This window comes from Amphibalanus amphitrite, unplaced genomic scaffold, assembly GCF_019059575.1.
Source record: "Amphibalanus amphitrite isolate SeventyFive unplaced genomic scaffold, NRLGWU_Aamphi_draft 000091F_arrow, whole genome shotgun sequence".
NCBI classification, from domain to species: Eukaryota; Metazoa; Arthropoda; class Thecostraca; order Balanomorpha; family Balanidae; genus Amphibalanus; species Amphibalanus amphitrite.
This window is the reverse complement of record NW_024881587.1, coordinates 934,569-951,069: the sequence shown is the minus strand read 5'-3', so window position 1 is coordinate 951,069 and position 16,501 is coordinate 934,569. Positions and strand designations below refer to the sequence as shown.

The 16,501-nt window shown below is 57.7% G+C and overlaps 1 protein-coding gene across 1 annotated transcript in view; it reads right to left on the bottom strand.

Annotated features, from left to right (window-relative positions):
• Window positions 1–8,850: 8,850 nt before the first annotated feature.
• Window positions 8,851–16,501, bottom strand: part of LOC122380102 (nuclear receptor corepressor 2-like) — a 78,076-nt gene continuing 70,425 nt past the window's right edge. The window contains exons 13-17 of the mRNA XM_043362920.1: window positions 15,006–15,183; window positions 14,393–14,514; window positions 13,593–13,858; window positions 12,835–13,263; window positions 8,851–12,609 (exon numbers count right to left, since the gene is read on the bottom strand). Coding sequence (XP_043218855.1) covers window positions 9,424–12,609; window positions 12,835–13,263; window positions 13,593–13,858; window positions 14,393–14,514; window positions 15,006–15,183 — 4,181 coding nt within the window. The 3' untranslated portion in view covers window positions 8,851–9,423. The remainder of the gene's footprint in view (window positions 12,610–12,834; window positions 13,264–13,592; window positions 13,859–14,392; window positions 14,515–15,005; window positions 15,184–16,501) is intronic.

Sequence of the window (16,501 nt, the reverse complement as noted above, 5' to 3'; positions counted from 1 at the left end):
TGGTGCGCCGCTTCCGCCCAGCTGGTGCGCCACGATCGGCGCCGTTCAACGTCAGGTGACGGCCGCAGGAACAGGAAGACGCAGAGGTGACAAAACGAGTCGACGCCGACGGCTCCGACGGTAATTTGCTCCGACGCCGACGGCAACGGAGGTAAGATAAACGTTCATTAATTGGTTTCATTAAGCAAAGACCGAATTCAGTATTTTATATCTGTAACATCCAACAACTTATCAGCAGCGACACCTCGGCATCCCATGTCACCGTCTAAATAGATTCAACGTCAGTTCTGTCGTCCGCTTCTGACATGCCTTCCTGTCGTGCTTCAGGGGCCTATACTCTCGCTGGTAAGGTGGCGAAGCATCGTATGGTAAATAGACCAGGAGCGCGACCAAGTCGAGAAACTCATTGTTCGACTTGCAATAGGCGGGAACCTGGATGCAAGCATTGAGTCACTCATGACTGACGTGTACCTAATATCGCCTACCGGTCATGTGAATCAATGCATAGTTACGACCCGCGTCACTGAGAATGAACGCCCAGAAGTCAGAACTTATTCAGACATTATTAAAAACATTGCATCGAGGCGCAAGCATTGTGTACAGGGTGTCCCAGAATTACCCGGACATTTTTTTTTCTATAGATAAACAATAGATCAGGATTATCTACAAAACATCAGTCTACTTTGCACCACTATCTTCGACAAAATTTTGGGATTTGGGGTCCTTCGCCAGAAAAAGATGCGAAAACTACGGGAAAAGCAGCGCAAATCACTACAATTCATCCCAAAAACATAACATATACAACAAAACAGTATAATGAGGCACACTTTGTGGTCTAACGAAGGTATTATGTCATTTGAACCGCCCGAAAAAGGCTTGTGTGAACGTCAGATGGCTACAACGCCCCAACAGCAGAGACGGCCAGGCACCCGTCGAAAATCAAATTGTGAGACATTTTGAGCCAACGTACATTCATTGGGCTTGATATGATGGCCCAAAGACAACCGTTAGCACAGAGTACTACTGCGGTAATATTCTACCAGTGCGAAAACTGGATGCCGTGAACCAAATGGCCATGAACGGGTTTGTTTTGGAAACCAAATCTGTTGGAAGCCAAAGGTTGCGCAATGTTCAGACATGGAGCTTCTCCACTCCAGATGTAAAAAAAAAAAAACGCAGCAAAAGTGGCGCAGGCAGAAATTTTTGTTTTGGGGGATAATACCTTATGGCCTGGGAACACTTTGATGTCAAATTTATCTTACATGATCGTATTATCCTCCGGCAAGAGGTCAAAGAAAACAGGCCTACACCCAGTTTCGGGAGACCCGTAAAACAACTGAGACCAGCAATGGCTGGCATTTTCCATCATTGTCGGCTGATCTTGTAACAAGCGTATCTATTGCATGTGCTATTTCACAGCCACCCTAGTTGACTATATAGGACGGTAAAAAGAAAAAAGCGCAATCATGTTTGCCTTATTTTATACGCTAATTAACAATGTCCGGGTAATTATGGGACACCCTGTACATTGACTTCGTCAGAAACTGGGTGTTAGTTCGTAGACAAGAAGTTAATAAAGCCAAGCAAAATAAGCGAACACCGTTTATTTACGCTCATTCACGTAAAATATCGTATATGCACAATTATTTTTGGAGTGTTGGGAAGCGAACCTATACGGTATTCTATGCAGTCATCCCCGCGGTATGAGCGCGAAGTGAGCCGTCAGTATCAAAGAGAAATGAACCAGTCAGTTTCGGAGCGAAGTGGAAGCAGCGTGAGCCGTATGTATGAGAGTAGGTAAGTTACCTACCTATAGTGAACCGTCTTTAATGAGAGCGAAATAAACTATAGGAGCTAAATCAAGTCACTGTGTGAGCGAAGTGAACCGTCAGTACCGGAGCGAAGCGAACCGTCTGTGTGGGAGCGAAGTGAGCCGTCAGTGTGGAAGCGCGGTGAACCTGTTGGTCCGGCGGGTAGCGTGGGTGGGTGTTGCAGCCCTCCCTCCCGGCATACACAGCTGAAGTCGGTGACCGCGCGGCCGACTGGTCAGACGGACTGGTCGGACCGACTGGTCGGCGCTGACCGAACCGACGGAACTGGTTCCGGCGGCGCTGGCGACCGGAAGTGCAGGGTCGCCAGGTCGGCCACACTGCGGCCTTCTGTGTCCGACTGGGCACAATGAGGCCGCGGGCCTTCTGTTTCTACCTGGAGCCGCCCGGGGGCCCCACTGTGACCTTCTGTGTCCGACTGGGCACAATGAGGCCGCGGGCCTTCTGTTTCTACCTGGAGCCGCCCGGGGGCCCCACCGTGACCTTCTGTGTCCGACTGGGCACAATGAGGCCGCGGGCCTTCTGTTTCTACCTGGAGCCGCCCGGGGGCCCCACCGTGACCTTCTGTGTCCGACTGGGCACAATGAGGCCGCGGGCCTTCTGTTTCTACCTGGAGCCGCCCGGGGGGCTCACCGTGACCTTCTGTGTCCGACTGGGCACAATGAGGCCGCGGGCCTTCTGTTTCTACCTGGAGCCGCCCGGGGGGCCCACCGTGACCTTCTGTGTCCGTTCCAATGCTCTCCTTCCGCCCTCCCTTTCCTAGTGCCCCCGGGCTGCAGCTGTTGACCTGCTCCCGTCGGACCGCCCTGAATCAGCCGGGCCGAGGCCGTCCTGTTCCTCTAACACGCAGTCTCCCTCCCAGTCCAGTCGAGGCCGTCCTATTCGTCTAACACGCAGTCCGTGTCACAGCCGATTCCTGGACGGGTGACGTGGGCGGACGGCGACCGGTCGGCGCCCCAAATAACATACCGAGCCCTTCCCGATCAATCACTGGTGTGACCAGTGATGATGCTCGCTCCACGAGCCATTCGCATTTCGGACTTTCACGAATGGCTACTAACAAATATGGAATAGGCCAAAGGCACTCAGATCATGCAGTTGCAGTTGCAGTTAGGAGCTAGTCACTCAGGTCACATGATGTTTATGCAGAGTAACTGGACTTGACACTTGACAGTATGCACATGTGTGACGGCGGTCGAGGACCGATTTGCACTTCTCGTCGTGACAACTCGTCTGTTGTCTGCTTGCACCCTTTGTGCATCTCCTGGACTGTCCCCGTGAGCGGTGCATGGGTCGGCCGGCGGGCCCCTGTCGGCGGCGGTCGGCCCACCACCGCGCGGCCAGGTCAAGCGCTCGTCAGTGGAGCGTGGAGGAGCCGCGGACGGCAGCTGCTCGGCGGCGCCGGCCGCTGCAGGGGCCCGTTACACCTCCGCCGCTGCCGCACACTGGGCCGGGGGTCCGGAAAAGTGCTAGAAATTATTTGTGATTGAGTTGTTGATCTCAGTGACAGACAAGCAAACATGCTAAAAACGAAGTGGGGCTGCTTAACCCTCGCCGGACCTATTGTCGGACCCCCCATTCCCTCGGCCGGCCGAGGGGGGGAGGGTTGGTACGACCCCTTTTTGCTGTTTCGCCCCTAATGGAGCTAGAGCCTCGCGGAAAAAACAAGCGTGTGCGCCGTTTCAAGGCGGAACGATTGATACCCGATTTTAAGGTCCCAGGTCAACCGGTAACCTCTGAGGTGAAGTCAAAAAGCCCAAGGTAGGGTCTGGTTTTTGGCAAATAATTTCGCAAAAAATGGCCGCAGAGCAGCGATTTTGGCACCATCGTGTTCGCCTGGCTCAGGCGCGTCGAATGGTATACTTTTTGTTCGGGTGAGGTCAACTTAAGGTACTGACCTCGAGTCAAGGTCAGTTCAGAGCCCATCAGGCCACGAACTTAATCGAAGGAGGTCGTATCGCATATCATTCGATCCGGGAGGTCTTCCCGAGTCCATTGGTGGCTTTCCCGAGTCGCTGGCTCAATTTGATCATGAGTTATTGACGAGAAACTCCTATGACCGGTGTGACGTCATAAATGACGTCACGGAAGGTCAAAAATGCAAAAGTAAAGCATCGGATCTTGCAAGGAGTGCACGAAATCACGATTCCGTGTGCTTGAGATAGTTTGAAATCATTCCATGCGCAAAAACAACAGTTTCCTTATTTCCCCATTCACTTTTAATGGTGAGGTCACGTGACCTCGAAGAGTAGCAGGCATTAGCAAAAATTGCGAGTAGGGCATGACAGAAAGATGATTAATGGTTTGTATGGCATGGCCATTTTTAGCGGCTCGAAATAACATTTCTCAAAAAGTCTAACTAAAGAACAAGTTGTTGTTGATTATCACTGACTTGTGTTTAGGGGTTAATAATGACTGAATTTTTGAGTTTGGCCCAGAAATGTTGATAGCATTGTGTGCGTTGATCAATTCTGAGCTCAGGGATATATATTTTATTTAGATTATAAGCGTTTGTTTTTCACAACTTCCAGCGTTTTAAAGAGCGCCGGGCCTTCAGTAGAGCGGCGAGGTGACAATTGCCCCTACATCATGTGGTTTACTGGCACATATCTCGAAAAGTAGCAGGGAAAAGCAGCAAAGCACCTATATGGAACAAAAGATGAGTAATTAGAGGCTAGTATAAAATGTTCATTTTTAGCCGCTCGAAATAACGTTCTTATAAAAGTCTAATTAAAAAATTGGATATGATTTTAAATTACGTCTTGCAGCTGCTTGCAAACAGCTAGCTTATCTTGCAGAAAAGCGATGCAATATGTCAGAATGATGTTGGCACAGTGAACAACAGTGCCCTGAACTAGTCTGACAGGAAATTTCGTTCAAAACGACGATTGGTCAACTAATAAATTACCCCTAAAGTTCATATTAAAATCGGTAAATGTGGTGGCCTATAGAGAGTCTAAATTGTCTTGTGTTTGGTGACAACTGACGACCTCAATTTTGACCTTAGGGCAAAACTAGCTTCGGAATCGTATTCTTCGATCAATTTGGGATTAAATGATACCTATTTTGTTCATATTGCGGACAGTCAGTTTGGGGGAATTTCTAGCGCTTTTTCAGGCTGCCGGCCTACAGTGTGCCGCCGCAGACGAGACGCCGCTGCAGCGTCAGTGGCTGACTGTGTGGCGGGCCGCCGCAGCCGCAGCTCGTCCACCACACGGCCGATGGACCGTGACCGGCACCGCGCCGCTGAATAACTCGTGCAAGACGAGAGGCATGAGCCGGGGAGGGACGCGCCGAGACGGATCCAGAAAACGAGCATAAAAGTCGCACTGTTGAGTGTTGAACTAAATCAACTAATTGGCTGCAAGATCCACCAGTCCTGTCCACCACTGCCAGGCTCTTCAGCATCGCCGTGGTTGATCCACTCTCAGGTCAAAAACCATACCTCTGCCGTCCATTCGGACCCGGGCGGTGGCGGGGCTCTGACCCGCCACTGTATGCCGTTCCGCGCCGTCACGGCATCTGGCGCGGTCACCAGTCGCCTCCCGATGACTCGACACGGCGCCCGGTGGTGACGCTCGATGACGGCTCAGCCGATGACGCGCCGGTGACGACCTTGCCTCCGTCGGGGCTGACGACCTCTGATTCTGGTATGTCCCGACAGCTGGCCCCGGCAGTCCATTCCATCTCTTCACAAAACGACTATGACATTAGGCTTTAGGCGTCTTATGCTACGAGGGATGTGAGCTTCAGAACAGCACCTGCCCCATTTTGAACTCCCGTGGTAGAACTAACCCTTGTGTGTTCAAAGGGAAGCCCAGCCGAGAGGGGATGTTCTCGTCGTTTCGCCCTAAATCAAAATACAGCTTCATGGAAAATAAAATGAGTGCGTTGGCCGTAACGAGACGCAACATTAACTCTATTCCTGGCGGGCTCCGCCGGGACAAGAAACTGGCGGGGGGGGGGCCGATTCGGCCCCCCCTTCAGATCTCAAAAACTACACATCGCAGCGACAAACGGCGAACGGCGTTCGATAGGTCGTTTAAAGATCTACAACTTTTACATACAACATTTTCAGGTCAGGTCAATATTGAGGTAACCAGAGGTCATCAACGATAAAATGTTTTGGAATTAGTTACCTATATAACTTTTAAACTAAGAAACATAGAGACATAAAACCAATACATTTTTTGTTGCTCTCGCCGAGGCGATGCGAAATAAGTATGTGATGACCTTCACAGGTCAATTTGAAATTTGACCTGAGGTCAAGGTCAGGTCATTCATCAATGAGGTTGTGGGGTATGGTCATGCTGCATACCAAACGACGCGCCTTGACCAGGCGAGCAGTTTGGTACCACTTACAAGTCTTTAGCACCATCATGTCGTGATTTATTTACAGAAAAACGATTTATGACGTCACATGACCTCAGATGACCTTTGCCGATGCCCCTGTCAATCAGCGGCACCAGGATCATCACCGATGAGATAATCTTCCATAATACTGAAAGAATTGGGTGGTTTTGACTCGTTTACACGAAGCAGGAGGCGTTTCAATATTTTCCCATAGGCTTGCAATGTAAAGGTCACGAGTCTGGCCTGACCTCAGGTCACAGATATGAAAATTCTGAGATATACAAATTGCACATACTGGTACCCTAACTAAAGCCTGAAGAGAAGAAATTGATCGGTCAAAAACTCTAGCTCTGGCGTGATTGCAAACTTTTCTGAGGTAGGGTCACCAAACCGCTTCTGGTGACCTGACCTGAGATCAGATCAACTCAAAATTTTCAGAAATGTTGCGTAAAAGCCTTTTAGTAAAAGTCAGAAAATTTGAGCTTCCTAGCTCAAAGCGTTCGGGAGAAATAACCAAAAAACCTCAGGGGGGGGCTCCTGAGGCCCCCCCCCCGCCAGGAATAGGGTTAAGTTATCAGTCGCAGGTCAACCACTGACCAGTGAGATCAGGCTAACGACCCAAAGTTGGGTGTATATATGGTTTTTGGTAAATTACTCCGATAAAATGGTCATAGAGTAACGACTTTCGCACCGTCGTGTTCGTCATGATCAGACGCGTTGAATGGTCAAATTATCGTTAAGGAAGAAGTCAACTTACGGTGTAAACCCTTGGTCAGCGTCAGGTCACGGCCGTTCAGGCTACGAAATAGGTCAAAGGAGGTCATAATAGGTCGTTCTGAGTCCATTGTTGATGTTCCCGATTCGCTAGCTCATTTTGAGCGAGAGTTAATAACGAATAACTTCGATGACCTCAAACGACCCATGCAACATCACAGACGTGTAAGGTTTCCAATGCGAAATCCAAGTATCAGAGCTAACAAAAAGTGTATGGTGCTTGAATTGGTCTTCGATCGTTCCCGGTGTCAAAAGGCATCCGATGACTTATACACTATGCAATGACCAGTAGCGGCGGAACACCTTCAATTAAGGGGGGAGGGGGCAATGCCGACTTTTGGTCCCATTCTTTCCATGCAACGCCCATAGGGCTAATGTTAAAATGCCAAAATCAAAGGGGGGCACGGTGCCCCGGTGCCCTCCCCGCTCCGCCGCCTATGGCAATGACCCTGACGAAAAAAAATATGGGATACAAGTTAAAATTGTGAGGGCTCGGAAGCTACCAGCATTCTGTAAGCTTCATCTCCCTGTGAAATATTCACTTACACTGATGGGGCTGAAAAGTTGCAACATGTTTGGACAATGCAGTTTACTTGTGACGTCACAGGCTAGTGACCTGACCTGAGAATACGATTAGTGTCACAAAATCTGGCTGCCTCAAAGGTCAGGTGAGTAGCATTCAGCTCTTTATCGTTAACCCGTTCCGAGTGATCGCGAGAAAACCGCCTGGGGTGTGATCCCCCCCCCCCCCTCCACCTTCGGCTGGGGAGTGATGGGTCAAGACCCGAGGAGGTCCCATAGCACTCGACAATGCTGCCGCTACCTAACAACCTACCCTTCCAGCAGCGCAGTGTCCTCACTCCTCAGTTGTTCAGTAGAGACCCCTACACACTGAGCGTTACCGTTTGCAGCGCCCTCTGGAGGTGCTCACTGCTCATTCAGCACTGTCGCTGCAGTCTCTATCCTTGCTTTATAGCCTTGGTATGCTCGCTCTGGCTTGTTTGTTTTGTTGGGACTTTGGAGTGAGGCCCTTTCGGCCTGAAAAGACCATTGTAGAGCTATGGAGTGGGAGGATAGGGCGTAGCCGTAGACATTGGGCTGAGTTGTGCGGGACACCGACAGCGAGACCGTCCCGGTGGGACCGGATTGTCCCGCTGGCACAGTCCGCCCGCCTCCCAAACGGTCACCCCGGGGAGGATTTACGGGCCCCGGCCCTGGTATGGACCCAACCTCATCCACCCGTTGTCAGGGCGGGGTGACCGCCAGCCCGGACAGGGAGAGTAAGGAGGATGCGATGGGTTTGTTCGGAGGATGCATGCTTGATCGCTGGTCCCTCGGGCATAGACTGGATCAGCCTTTCCGCCGGGTATTTCTCAATCGGAATCCGAGTCAATAACAATTGGGAAAAGGGAATGAGCACTTTCACGAAGGAGCAGCCCATCTGAACGGAGGGACAGCTCAACTTCTCATAAAGCCATAGTTGAGGGTGACTCCAAAACATTGGCATGTCCAGATATCAACTACGATCTCGATCAGACGAAAGTCGCCGTGACCTAAAACGCTACCTGGCCTCAACCACCGAGCATGACCTACCTTATTACTTAAGGGCAATTGTGCCCCGCTGAAGTTCTCCGCCATGTGAACGATCTGGTCTGCTGTCAATGCTGACTTGATCTGCATACTGCATACGGATAGACAACCCACCCGTATTCTCAGTACGGAGGTAATGAGCGATCGCAGGTTCCTGAAATGTGATACCTGCCCCTTCAGTGACTGCCACTGTTCATATACGACGGTGCGAACCCTACTCGTGTGTTATAACACCCAGGCCCGCGCCACCCATGACCAACCTACGCCGTATCCAAGCGCTCGCCACAACCGTAAACGCATAAAGTTCGAGCATTTCATACAATTTATTTCAACAGTAATAACAAGAGATCACGGATGCCTTTCGGCCCACAGTAGGTTGTTTAAGTTACCACCCTTAGTACGGCTCTCTAGCACGCCTCGCCACAAGTTCTAAATCTAACGTCACCATTCACGGCGAATCACTTGAAAAACAACGTGATAACATAATCGGGGATACAACGCGCCACACTTTTGTACATGGACTTAATATAAAAGGTAACGTGGCTATGAAGAGAAAGCCACAGTGAGCAAAAGTCATGGACATGCAACCGACAAAGCGTTACAACAGCCCTACACAAACGGGTGGCCAAGTCTCAGCCAGTTTGCTCAATCACATCACATGAAAGCAGACGGGGACTGACTGACCAGAGTTTAACGGCTGGGTGGCGCGCGCACAGTAATACATCAACAGCTGGCTGGCGCGCGGGCGCCGCGTATTGTCTCCACTCCTACCGGTACGGTAACGGTCCGATTGTAAGACTGGGTGTGTATGCGAGTGTCTGTGTGTCGGTGTGTTTGTGTGTGTGTAATAAGCGTCGCGTCGCAGTCCGGTCGGTTCTCAGTCGTCATCAGAGATGTCCTGGTAGCTCGAGTTGCCGATGTGCTGGCCACCCCGCTCGCCGTCGCCGGCCGTGGAGCCGGGCGGCAGGCCGCCGTTGGGCGTCTGGTACGGGTAGTAGCCGGCTGCCATGGCCCGCTTCAGATGCTCGGCGCTGGCCGCCTCGGCCTCGGCCCGCTCCGCCGCCTGTTCGGCCGCCTTCTGCTCGGCAGACGGTGGCTTGCCGTCGGAGGGCGGCCCGGCGTCCGGGGTGAGCCGGGCGCGCTTCACGGGCTCGTAGGTGGTGTGCGGGCTGTGCGGGCGCACGGTGCCGCGCGAGGCCGGCCGCTCCTTCTGCTCGCCACCCTCGCCGCCGGCCGTGTCCGGCGTGCGCATAGCCTCGGCGATCCGGTACTTGACGTAGTCGAGCGGGCTGGCGATGCTGGCCCGGCTGGTGGGCTCCATGTAGGCCGAGCGGCGCTGGTGCTGCTGCTGCTGCTGCTGCTGCTGTTGGAGCCACAGCGCCTGCTGCTGCGCCGCCGACAGTTTGGAGGGGTCGCCCATGCCGTCGGGCCGGTCGCCCGGTCCCCCCGGCGGCGTCACCGTCTCCCGGCGCGGCGGCGGCGGCGGCAGGTAGCCCTGGCTGGCCGGCGGCCGGTGGTTGGCCCGCTCCGGCGAGCCGCTCTGCGCCACTCGGATGATGTGCCGCTCCTCGGCTCGGTAGCGCGCCCGCTCCGCCTCGGCCGGCGACTGCGGCGGCGGCTCCGGCTGGCGGGGCGGCAGTGCCTTCCGGTAGCGGTACGGGTAGTCCTGCGCGGATGGCATCTGAGGACTGGCGGACGGGCCGCCGCCGGCGCCGCCCGGCGACAGGTGCTGTGGCCGGTGGCCGGGCGGCGCCATCGGCCGGCCCTGGTACGCCATTGGGCTCAGCGAGCTGGCACTGGAGCGCGGCATCTGCAGCATGGCCATGCGGGCGGCGTGCGGCTCGAGCGAGTGGTACGGCTGCTGCGGCGGCCGGCCGCCCGGCGCTGCGTACAGCGGGCCCGGTCGGGACACGGCCAGCGACAGCGGCGTCGAGCGCGCCGGCCGCGAGTCCTCGTGCGACGACGGCGGCTCCATGGGCGGGCCGCGCGGGCTGGCGCGCTTGTCGTTCTGCTGCTCGAGCAGAAGCACATCCTTGGCGGCGGGACTGCGCGACACCTTGTACGGCGAGGCCCTCAGGTCGGCAGGGTGGTCGGCCGCAGAGGACACCGGCTGGCCGCCGCTCTCCACCTGGTTAATCGACCGGTTGATAATGGTGTCGATCAGGCTCATGGTGGTGATCTTATCCTCTCCGAGCGGCCGGCCGCCGCGCAGCGCCTGTGCCTGCGCCTGTCCCATGGCCTCCTTGGTGAGCGCGTACGTGCCGCGCAGCTGCTGCTCGTGGGAGGACGGCGGCCGGCCGTAGCGGGCGGCCATCTCGCGCTGCAGCTGCTCCTCGCGGCCGGGGACCATCAGACTGCTCTGGGCCACGGCCACGTCCACCAGTGTGCTGAAGTTGACGTCCTGGCCGTACTGGGAGGCCGCCGACGGCTTGTGGTAGCTGTCGTGCGGCGCCGGCACGGACGGCCCGGCCTTGCTGGGCGGCCGGCTGGCCGTCGGCCGCTGGATGACGCCCTGCCGCTGCGGCGGCGGCTGGTGCGGCGGCGGCGCGTGGTGGTGCTGCTGGTGGGGCGGCGGCGTGTCGCGCGCCGCAGCGGCAGCCGCCGCCGCCGCCGCCTGGTGCCGCATGTAGCTGGAGACGGGCGGGTAGCCGGCCGGCGGCTGCGGGAAGTACAGCGACTGCTGCTGCGGCGACGGCGGCGGCGGCTGGCCGTCCAGGCCGGGCGTGCTGCGCGGCTCCGATTTGACCTCTGGCGGCCCGCCGCGGCTGTCCCGGCGGCCCATCATCTGCTGTGACGTGATGTAGTCGTTGAGCAGCACATGCCGCGAGGAGAGCTGGTCGTGCGGCGAGGGCGCCGGCTGGCGCGGCGCGGCCTGCTGGTGCTGCGCCGCGTGGTGGTGGTAGGCGGCCGACACGGCGCCCGGCGCGTACGGCGGGTAGCCCGGGTGGCCGCCGGGCGACATGCGCGCCGCCGCCTTGTAGTGCTCGGGCGGCACGCGGCCGTCGTAGCTGGCGCCGGGCCGCATGCCGTCTTGCACCACCACCAGCACGCCGCGCGAGTCGTAGCCGGTGGTCGGGTGCTCCTTGAGCTGGGGCGGCGCGGCGCGCTTCTGGTCCGGCTGCAGCGGCGTGCCCTGTGTGATGCTGCCGCCCTTCTTCTGGGCCGTCTGGTGCGGCGGCGGCTGCTGGGGCGCCATCGGGCGCAGCAGGCCCTCGTACGGCGCCACGTGCGGGATGTTGGCCAGCGGCGTGCCCTGGGTGATGGAGCCGGACCCGGTGCGCACCGAGATCGGGCTGGTCTTCGGGTCGGGCCGTCCGGGCATGTGCGCCGGCGGCGGCCCGGGCGGCGGGCCGGCCCGGGAGCTGGTCAGCGGGGGCGGCGCCGGCTTCAGACCGGCCGGCTTGGGCGGCAGGCCGCGCGGCGCCGGTGACGCCGGTCGCGGCGCGGCCATCACGTGCGGCGGCGGCGCCAGCGCGGCGCGCGGGTCCGTCATGAACACGGGCGGCTGAGACGGCGAGCGGATACGCATGTCCGGCGAGTAGTAGGTGTCGCGCGGAGGTTCCAGCCGGTGGGGGTCGGGCACGCCGCGCGGCACCATGGCCGGCCGGTGCGCCGGCGGCGGCGGCGGCCCCGACTGGCCGGGCCGGTGCTCCAGCGGCCGTTTCAGACCCACCGGCGCGCTGGAGGAGGCCGGCGGCGCCGCCGGTTTGCGCACGCTGAGGTCCTGCACTTCGTTGCTGTCGGCGCGCGAGAGCACGGCGGCCGGCCGCGTCATGGCCAGCGGCGACACGCACGGTTCCTGGCCGCCCAGCAGGCTCTTGATGGTCAGGCTGGGCGCCGAGAGGGCGCCGGGTCCCTGGGCCAGCTCTCGGTCCTTGCACAGGCCGCGGAACGACATGTTGATAGTGTCGTCGATCAGGTCGCCCATCAGCACCTTGTTGCAGTTGGCCAGGGTCGGCCGCGGCGACACAGACATGGTGGAGGCGGGCGTGCCGGCGCGCGCCCCCAGGAACTTGGGCTCGGCCTTGTCGTCTGCGTCGTTCGTCGCCTCGTCGGCCGATACCTGGCGAAGGAGAGACACCGGGTCAGAATGACGTGTTACGGGTCAATCATTCGACCGAAACGTAAATGCAGCAGTACCTATGAATATTTGAATAAGCGCGTAATTTCGCACTGGTTACATTGATAGTGCTACAATCAAGACATAGTGCGAAAAAATGAAGCACCTAAGCAGCCGCACCAAACCTCCAATCCTTCCCTCATCGCGGACCCACGTTCCGTCACTCACCGTCGCCGAGCTGTCTCCCTTGTCGTTGTTGTTGACTGTCACGGTGGGCGGCACGCTCCCGGCGGCGCCGCTGGCTGCCGGCGGGGCGGGACTCGGCGTCTGGTGCGCCTGCCGCGCCGCCAGCGAGGCCGCCGACGCGCCGGCCGGCACCAGGTCGTCGCCGCCCGGCGGCAGCTCGCCGTTCGGCGTGCCGTTGGTGGTCGGGGCGAACGGCGAGGGCGCAGACGTCGTCGACTCGCTGTCCTTGCGCTGGGCCGGCTCGGCGGCGGCCGGCGCCGGCACGGCCCCCGTGGAGTTGGTGGCCGCTCCGGCGGCGGCAGCGGCGGCGGCGGCGGCGGCCCGGGACTCGGGGTCGTCGGCGCTCGACGTGGAGCTGCCCGACTCCTCCTCGTCCGTGACGACCACGTGGCCCTCCTTGTCGCCGGTTAGCTGCGGGCGGGCGGGACACACACTCAGTCAGTCAGTCAGTTGGCCGTGCCCCCACCGCCGCCGGCCGCCGCCCACACGGCCCGCGGATCGATCAACCACACCGCATCAGCGCCCGACACACGGACTCATTTCCATCAATTTCCCATTTAGCGTCGTTAGCTTGTAAATGTGGCCGATTATTGAACCCACACACCAGCCGGGCCGACCCACGTCCATTCGGCACACGACTATCTATGGCATTCAAGGTCAAACAGCCACCACAGGTCAGCCACAGGTCCGCTCCAGACCCGGACCCTCTTCACAACCCATCCCCGCCGCGCCTCACTCACCCGCTTGTACTCGGCCATCACCTCGTCCAGCTTGTGCTTGAGCTTGTGGTCGATGTAGAAGCGTTTGCACTGGCTGGCGCTGCGGCCGCCGACCGTCTCGGCGAGCCGCTGCCAGTCGGGTCCGAGTGTGCGCAGGCCGGACCGGAGCCGCTCGATCTCGGCCTCCGACCACTGGGACGGCTCCTCGGCCGGCTCGCCCGGCGTCAGTTTGCGCGCGATCCGGTTGTGGCACGCCGAACAGCACTTGACCACCTCGGGCGTGATCTCTGCGGCAGCGGCGGGACACCGGTCAGTACCGACACGGAGTCGCCGGCCAAAGGGGGCAGGCGGGAGGGGACAGGGCACGGTACCACACGGATCACCGTACAGCACAGCGCCGCACTGCACGGCCGCCTCGAGACGCCCAACCCACAGATGCCCGTTCACACAGTCCGGCCGGAAAACCGCCCCACAAAAAGGCACGTGACGTCAGACTGAGACAACAGCTGTCAACGGACCAGGCTCGGCACACAGCTACCATAGGGAACGAACAACATGACCGACTCACATCAGCGGGAAATCCAAACAACAAACAATATTTCTTCCAGCCTTCCATCGGGCTGACATGGTCCAGTGTTTCCCAGAATGTCTCTTTCTCAAAACTGCACCAGACATTGCACCTCAGACACAATGGATCAGCAATGACTCCGACACGACTTACAACTCACATACCCAGACAGTAACATGACGGAACCCAGCCCTTGCCTTTCACCTAGCCCACCCTACCCCCATACTCGATCGCCCAGGGATGCGCAACTTACGCAGTTCGAGCGCGATGGCCTGCCTCGTCTCGGGCGCGATCTCCGTCCAGCGAGCCGGCAGCGGCCGCAGCCGCTTGACGCGAAACTTGGGCGTCGGACACGTGGGGATCGGACACTTGACGCTGCAACGAACAGAGCGAGAGAGAGGGAGCATTCCGTCAGACGGGCAGCAGGAGCGCATATGCCACTGGACTAAATACGGGCGAAATGTCAACACCAATACCTCGCGAATCCCCAGCGTAAACATGACTTCAGCAACCCAAACAAGTCACGACATTTGCAGACGACGTACGTCTCAGCAATACTGAGAACGCAATCACAGAGCCACCCCGGGTAAACATGGTCAATAGACGGACATATTGGCAGTTCCTATAGCAACGCGACAGACCAGACCCAATGCAGCTATTTGACTTCAAAACAGACAACCTTCCGTAAATATGACCCAAATTGTTGAAGCTACATCTGGAAAATAACTGAAGCACGTTAAATAACAAAATTAATCATAATCATCCAAACATTATTGTCCTAAGTTCTAAGCGGAGGGGTCACGTCAGTTCAGTTCGAGAGCCGTCTGAGCAGATGGGGTCAGAACAGGTCACGCCGGTGTACTCACTGCGAGTAGCGCCGTTTGACGGAGCGGCAGCGGCACGAGGTGCAGACGCGCGCCTGTTCCGGCACGCCCTGCTCCGAGAGGCCGTAGATGGACGCGTGGGAGGCCGGCAGCGGCCGCGACTGGCCAAAGTGCTCCAGCTGCGCCTGGCACACGGCGCACGGGTGCGGGCCGCCCTTCCCTGCCGAGCGGAGAGCACAGATACGGTCAGACAGACATGGGTCACGGTCAGAGCGTGCAAGAACACAGGCCAGGTCAGGCACGGACACATTCTGGGGCAGGCCGGAAGGAGTGCGGACGCAGGTCAAGACGTTCTGTGTTCCGAACGACAGCGCGCGTACGGTAGTCACCTCACGTCAGCCACTGGTAGTCACCGTACGGAGCCCGACGCCGGCCGATCTCACTCCCCGCCACCATGGCACAGCCGAGTCCGACGTTCGACCTAACCGAGCGCGGCTGGGCGTGGGCCATGACCTCCGGCGGCCACCGCCCCCCGCGGTGAACCCGCAGCGGGTCCGCGCCGAGCCGGGACTGCGCAACAGCCGGTGACAGGCCCCAGTCCGCAGAACGGGCGCCGCCGCCGGCCCACACGTGTCCGCGGGTGTCGGCAGCAGCGGCGGCGCGGACCCGCCGGCACCAGGCGCTGGATCCGCGGGCCCCCGGCGCCGCGCCGCAGACCAGTCAGGTTGTCACCACGCCGCCGCCCCTCAATGAACCCGCCGGCCGGTCAATGGCTCCGAGCTATTTCTGACAGGCCAGCTGCTGTGGGCCGCTTGCTTTGGCGAGTTGCTGACAGGTGCAATGATAAAATCGAATTAACCGTCTAATCGAAATTTATCAAAGGAACAATAAGAAAATATGATTAATTTTGGTGATAAAAACAACCTCACTTGAACCTGATGCTGACACAAATATGACCTAGGTGCCAAGGTAGCCCAGGCGTTCCTACAACTTCAGAATCGGGCGACAACAGCATGGAACAGCGCAACAAAACGGTGACAGAAACCTATACGACCGCGGCGACTCGCAAACAACACAGGCCTCGTGCAACCACTCACATTAATGACAAAAACTCGACAACATGACGAACAAAACCCATAGTCATTTTTAAAAAGTGGCTTCATTTATGAGAAATGCTGTCCTGGGGATTCAAAGACAACTCCAAACACAAAACACTCAGCGAGCCATTTCTAATAGGGCTGTTGACAGGACGGCATATTCCCAACTGAAACTGTAAATATTTAAGTACATCAAACAAAACATCCTTCCACTTGGGTGAGAGCCCTGTCCCAACAAATGAACGGCAGGTGGGGTGGCCCCAGCCGCCGGACAGCCAATTACACTGATGGGCCGACTGACTACACAGAGTAGCGGGAGCCAGGGCGCAGATCCTGCAGAGCTAGTAGCTGCGTCCAGCCTGCATCACCACGGAGGCCAAGATTCTTCAAGGAGTGGTTCTTTCGGTCAAACCGCACCACAAAAACGGCCGGCCGTGGTAG